The 6,000-nt window shown below is 37.0% G+C and overlaps 1 protein-coding gene across 10 annotated transcripts in view; it reads right to left on the bottom strand.

The window, feature by feature from the left end:
• LOC125679208 (von Willebrand factor A domain-containing protein 5A-like) overlaps nt 1–6,000 on the bottom strand; it is a 69,726-nt gene that overhangs the window by 19,195 nt on the left and 44,531 nt on the right. For 8 of the 10 annotated variants that reach the window (XM_048918236.2, XM_048918241.2, XM_056153700.1 and 5 more), the window contains one exon: nt 2,535–2,597. The exons of 1 other annotated variant lie outside the window; for it this stretch is intronic. In XM_048918236.2, coding sequence (XP_048774193.1) covers nt 2,535–2,597 — 63 coding nt within the window. Of the gene's footprint in view, nt 1–2,534; nt 2,598–6,000 lie in introns of those variants that run through there. One more of the 10 variants, XR_007371741.2, reaches the window with a different exon arrangement.

The raw sequence follows: 6,000 nt of genomic DNA, 5'->3' as shown, positions 1-6,000 counted from the left end.
CCTCCTTTAATCACATTTAAAGGTCATATGAAACGATTTCTAACAGTGGTATTTTACTTTAAAAACATAAAGATGGGTATGAATGAAGGTCAAATAGCGTTTAATAAAAAATTATTATCTTTGGATTGATGAGAAATAAAGCTGTAAACTTGTACATAGAATGAATTTGTTACCCGCTTATCGTTCTTGATTCTGGGTGTTTGTGACGTCACAACGACCCATCGATATAAATCACGCAATGAAAATAGTGTAGGCCTACCGTTTTGTTCAACGAAATATCTCACTGCATTTAATGGATATGGACTAATTTCTGTTTTCTGACGAACTGCCCGATTTTGTGGTTCAACCATATCAGTTTAAAGCAGTCAGGAATGATGCACGACAAGCGAATAACGTTCTTCATCAGAGGATGATATTGAAAAAGTCAACACTGCACAGGCACCTGAAGCATGGCCACTACTACTCCCTCCTTTTCTGACTTTTTTTATCGGGGATAATTTTTCCTCCAAAACGTATGGATTCCTTGTCTATCCCATGCAAATTTCGATTTATGTAATCCTTTCCCACTTTTTGTAAGCTTTAGAGATTGGCCTTCTACCGGTAATAAATAAGCCGGTAGAAGGGCAATCTCTAAATCTTACAAAAAGTGGGAAAGTCAAACGATTACATAAATCGAAATTTGCATGGGATAAACAAGGAATCCACATATTTTGGAGAAATTATCGCTGCAAAAAAAATCAGGATGGGGGGGGGGGGGGTAGTACTGTCCATACATCAGATGCCTGTGAATTTCAAAACCCCATGTCATCAGATACTGAAGGTTAACTATCATTTTAAAAAGATTAGAAGTCGTATGAACTTGTGTACATTTCATTTATGAATTATCGTAATAAAAATAGTCTAACATCTGTAATGGTAATCCCGGGCATTTTTTTATGCGATTGATTGAATATTGTTTTACACCCCTCTCGAGAATATTTCACTCATATGGAGACGTCACCACTGCCAGTGAAGGGCTGCAAAAGACCTATGCTCGGTGCTTATGGCCATTAAGCAGGGGGGAATCTTCATCGTGCCACACCTGCTGTGACACGGGACGTCGGTTTTTGCGGTCTCATTCAAAGGACCACCTCTTTCGACAAGCAAGGCATACTGAGTACCTATTCTAACCCGGATCCTCACGGGATACGAATAGCCACAGCTTAAATGTTCTTGTAGGTGTAGAGTACCCTAAATGTGGCAAATGTATCATGGATGTCATCTGTGATACTGACGCACGGTTCTTCATAATCAGATAACTAGTGTTTCCTCGTGTATTCCATTTTAAGTATAAAATTCACAAATCGTTGTTTTTAATGGGGGAGGGGGGTGCTTATATATTTTTCAATTGTAAGTTATACATAAATACTGCTTGCGTTAATTCTATAGCACGTATTTACTTTCTTACTTACATCCCCGCTGTTCAAATATTTTAATGATTTTTTTATTATTAATTTTTTAATAAGCATGCTTAGTTATCTGTACTGATATTTATAGTATATGGAATATAAATTATAATTTCTGAATGATACTTCATGATGATACTGAATGATATTACACACTTTTGGGATACTAGTAGTAGCTATATAGGCTAACATGAAACTATACGAATATTGTTGACTGATAGAGTTTGTAATGTAGGCTAGATAAGATATGAAAATAAAATATAATTTTGAGCAGATTTATTCAAAGTTCACGTTCATTGATGGAATGTGTTTTTGTGATTACAATGATAACCAACCGTTGTGTAATTTAGTAGGTTAATAGGGCCTACATACTTCCAGTGTCTTCGCTTTAACTAGGCGGTTGATTTTAATTTATATTTTGATTTGTCTCGTCTTTGGATAGTAAAAAATGATCGGCACAGCGTCTGATTTTAAATTGATCTATCTGTGTCCACATTGTTTGGCTAGGATGTACTGAAGTGCAGTGTTCATGGTAACAAATCCATCGCGTGATCGCGTCGGAGATTTTGTACCCATATATTTTTTTCATTCTAAATCTAGTATCCCTTGGGAAGAGGTACATATGCACCCTCTTCTACCCTCTAACACATGTACTACAATTAAATGCAGTACACTGTGGCATACCTCAAATCTATGCAGTTAATACTTAGTTATACCATGTTATAAGCCTAGTTGTTTACATCACAGTGGGTCTTTTTGACGTCATCAGCAAGGGAGATAAGCCGCGATCATCAAAAATCATTTTCGTGATCGAGTACATTTGATCAGCTGTTGTGACGTTATAATGGATTGAATAAAAAATAAAAAAAAATTAATTATTGTTTAATAAAACCTGATTTATGAATTTCCATACATAACTCAATTTCTTCAGGATATCGTTTCATATGACCTTTGAAGTATGTTTTAAAATACCAAAGAGGCACTCTAGCTGCCATTTATAGCAAACGTTCAACTGTTGGTTTAGAAATTTCTTTCTTATCAGGTAAATAGATAAAACAAAAATTTTTGCAACATTAAAAAAGGTCTTACTTTGCATGTTCGAAGTAGACTCCATAGTTCCAAAGTCATCTTCCTCCTTCTTTTCTATTTCATCTATAAAAATTAGGTTAGCGAACATTCATCAATCTCATAACTGCTATAAAGAGAACAGAAGTAAGAGTATGGCAAACACAGACCCCTGGACATACCAGAGGTGGCGTTGGACCAGGTGTCTAGGAGGATTAAATATCCCCTGTTGACCCGTCACACCCGTCGTGAGTCTCAAATGTCGATCAGATAATCTGATAATCTGAGTAATTCATAGTTAAACTCAGTGTGTAAAGAACGGCCTCAATTTTATGAAACATGCCAGACAGCATTTTACTACAATTGATTGAATATTGTTTTAATGTCCCTCTTGAGAATATTTCACTCATATGGAGACGTCACCACTGCCGGTGAAGGGCTGCAAAATTTAGGTCTATGCTCGACGTTTACCAAATTTAAGTCAGTAATTTGCAATGTAGAAGTTTGATTCAACATGTACTTCATTTTTGAATAATTCAAGGGGCCAAATATGATACCAAACGAACTTAGTTCTTTAGTACTATGCTCGGCGCTTATGGCCATTGAACAGGGAGGGATCTTTATCGTGCCACACCAGCTTCGACACGGGATATAGGTTTTTCCGGTCTCGTCCGAAGGACCGCCCCATTTAGTCGGCTTTTACGACAAGCAAGGGGGTACTGAGGACCTATTCTAACCCGGATCCCCACGGGATGAAGAATAGAGGTTAAATGATATCAATTGTAATTGAAAAGGCTTTGCGCGACATCCATAGGTCTAAATTTGTGTCACCTACTGCAGGTAGCATCTCACCAAGACTGAAAAATTTCCAAATTAAAGGAACGTAAAATAAACCAGAAATGTTTCAAAAACATATTTACCCCGTTGATGCCAAAATGCAAATGGTTATAAGAATGTATCATTCAATTGATAGTAGTAACAAAACAACGCAAGATATTGAGTGAACATTATCTTCCCATGCCGAGAATGGATTGACCCTTGACCTTTAACCATTTGACCTCAAAATTAATAGGGGTTATCTACTTCTTAAAATGTACCAGTGTACCAAGTTTAGTGTCAAACAAGCAAATGATTCTAAAAATATTGAGGAAACAATGTATTGCCATATATCTGACCCTTGACCATGTGAACCCAAAATCAATAGGGTTCATCATCTCTTTAAGATGCAACAGTGTACCAAGTTTGGTACATGTCAAGGAAAGGGTTGAAGGTGATGATTGAGCAGACGGTATCTTCGTACGTCCAGAGTGGATTAACTCTTGACCATGTGACCTCAAAATTAATAGGGGCCATCTACCGGTACTCAAGATATACCAGTGTACCAAGTTTGATGTATGTGAAGCAATGGGTTCCTAAGATATTGAGGGAACTATTGATTTCCATGATATTTTTGAAGTAAATGTTACAGTTGAGTCAGGTCTAGATGTGATGCAAGTCTGAAGGAAGAATAGGGCATCCGAGAAAAGATCATTTTGTTCTCGACACGTTGGTAAAGGAAGGAGAACAATCTTTTTGGAGGGTACATATAGTTATTGTTCATTCGACATAGTCTGCAATGGATAAGAAGTTTTCTAGTTTTGGTTTCTATATTGTTTGGAAGATTGATACCTGTTGATCACTGTTCGTTATCTTCGCCTTTCATCAATTCTGTTAAGGTTTCGTAAGCCTGAAATTTGGGGATGGGCATATTCCATGTCGCAGTGTATCAAGACGTTGTATTTCTATTTTCGTAAATTTTCATTAACTGTATTGTTCCATAGCTTGCAACCATAGAAATTGGACGGTATGGCAATTGTTTTGCACAGATGATACATAGTCATGGGGTTTACATAAGGTATAACGATGCCCGCGAAAGCACAGATAGATCTCAACCCCTTGGAACAAGCGCTAATGACAGCATGTTTGATGATAATCCTTTGGCAGTGTTTGAGCCAGTGTTGCTTTGTGGGGTACGTGATATTATCAGTGGTACGCCAACAAGAGTCCTGCGAATTAAACCCAATACCCACGAATGTTCTGAAACAATGTTTGGAGTGTGTTTTGCAAGCCAATCAACAAATCTTTCTTGGAATCGAACATGCCATTGGCTTTCAAAGAAATAAACTTAAAACATATTTTTGTACATTTAATTTGTAATTCTGTATTATTGCAAACAGTTGTTTTTACAAGTTGATATCAAAAATCTCTTTTTCGTAAACTTTTAGCATGCCTTACATGTAGATTACCTTTTATAGTTTTACCTACATGTAGCTACTTTGTTAACATCAGTTTAGTATTATTTATGTCCTTTTTATGTGTATTTATTGTTCTTTGTTCTATATGTATAGCGCTTTAGGGCAGTTGTGTTGGTTTGATAAGGTGCTATTTAATGTACAACAAGAGCAACGCCAACATGGCATAATACGCCCGTAGATTTTGCTCAAGGAAAACATATTTTAGTGGGATTCATATTTTAGTGAAGTTAACACTGTCCTCTGTGAGGTAATTCATTATGCTTGTAGAAATGGATATCAAGATATAAAGAGGGATAGCCTTAGAATGTGCTACTTCATAAATATGTCAACGGTTTGGTTTGTATCCTGCCCACAAGGTTTTCCTAATAAGTGATACTACGACCTTGACCTTTGACCTTGAAACACAATAGGCACCTTCCTCTCATCATGATGATCAAATATACCAAGTTATAATATCCTGGAGCTTTTGGTTCGGTTTGTATCCTGTCCACAAGGTTTTCCTAATAAGTGATACTACGACCTTGACCTTGAAAAACAATAGGCACCTTCCTCTCATCATGATGATCAAATATACCAAGTTATAATATCCAGGAGCTTACAGTTTGGTTTGTATCCTGCCCACAAGGTTTTCCTAAAAAGTGATACTACGACCTTGACCTTTGACCTTAAAAAACAATAGGCATCTTTCTCTCATCATGGTGATCAAATATACCAAGTTATAATATCCTGGAGCTTACGGTTCGGTTTGTATCCTGCCCACAAGGTTTTCCTAAAAAGTGATACTACGACCTTGACCTTTGACCTTGAAACACAATAGGCACCTTCCTCTCATCATGATGATCAAATATACCAAGTTATAATATCCTGAAGCTTACGGTTCGGTTTGTATCCTGCCCACAAGGTTTTCCTAAAAAGTGATACTACGACCTTGACCTTGAAAAACAATAGTCATCTTCCTCTCATCATGGTGATCAAATGTACCAAGTTGTAAAGTCCTAGGGCTTATGGTTCAGTCTGTATCCTGCCCACAAGGTCCGGACGGACGGACAGACAGACAGACGGACGACGCCATACCATAATACGGGACGTATCTTCGACAGGCGAATAAAAATGTTAATAATTCAAGATAATGATTTTGTGTTACTGCTAATATATTTTCCTGAATGTTCAAATACTTGTCCACATATTATTTAAGA

Source organism: Ostrea edulis, chromosome 2, assembly GCF_947568905.1.
Source record: "Ostrea edulis chromosome 2, xbOstEdul1.1, whole genome shotgun sequence".
NCBI classification, from domain to species: domain Eukaryota; kingdom Metazoa; phylum Mollusca; class Bivalvia; order Ostreida; family Ostreidae; genus Ostrea; species Ostrea edulis.
The sequence above is the reverse complement of the archived record's forward strand: the minus strand, read 5'-3'. Positions and strand labels throughout refer to the sequence as shown.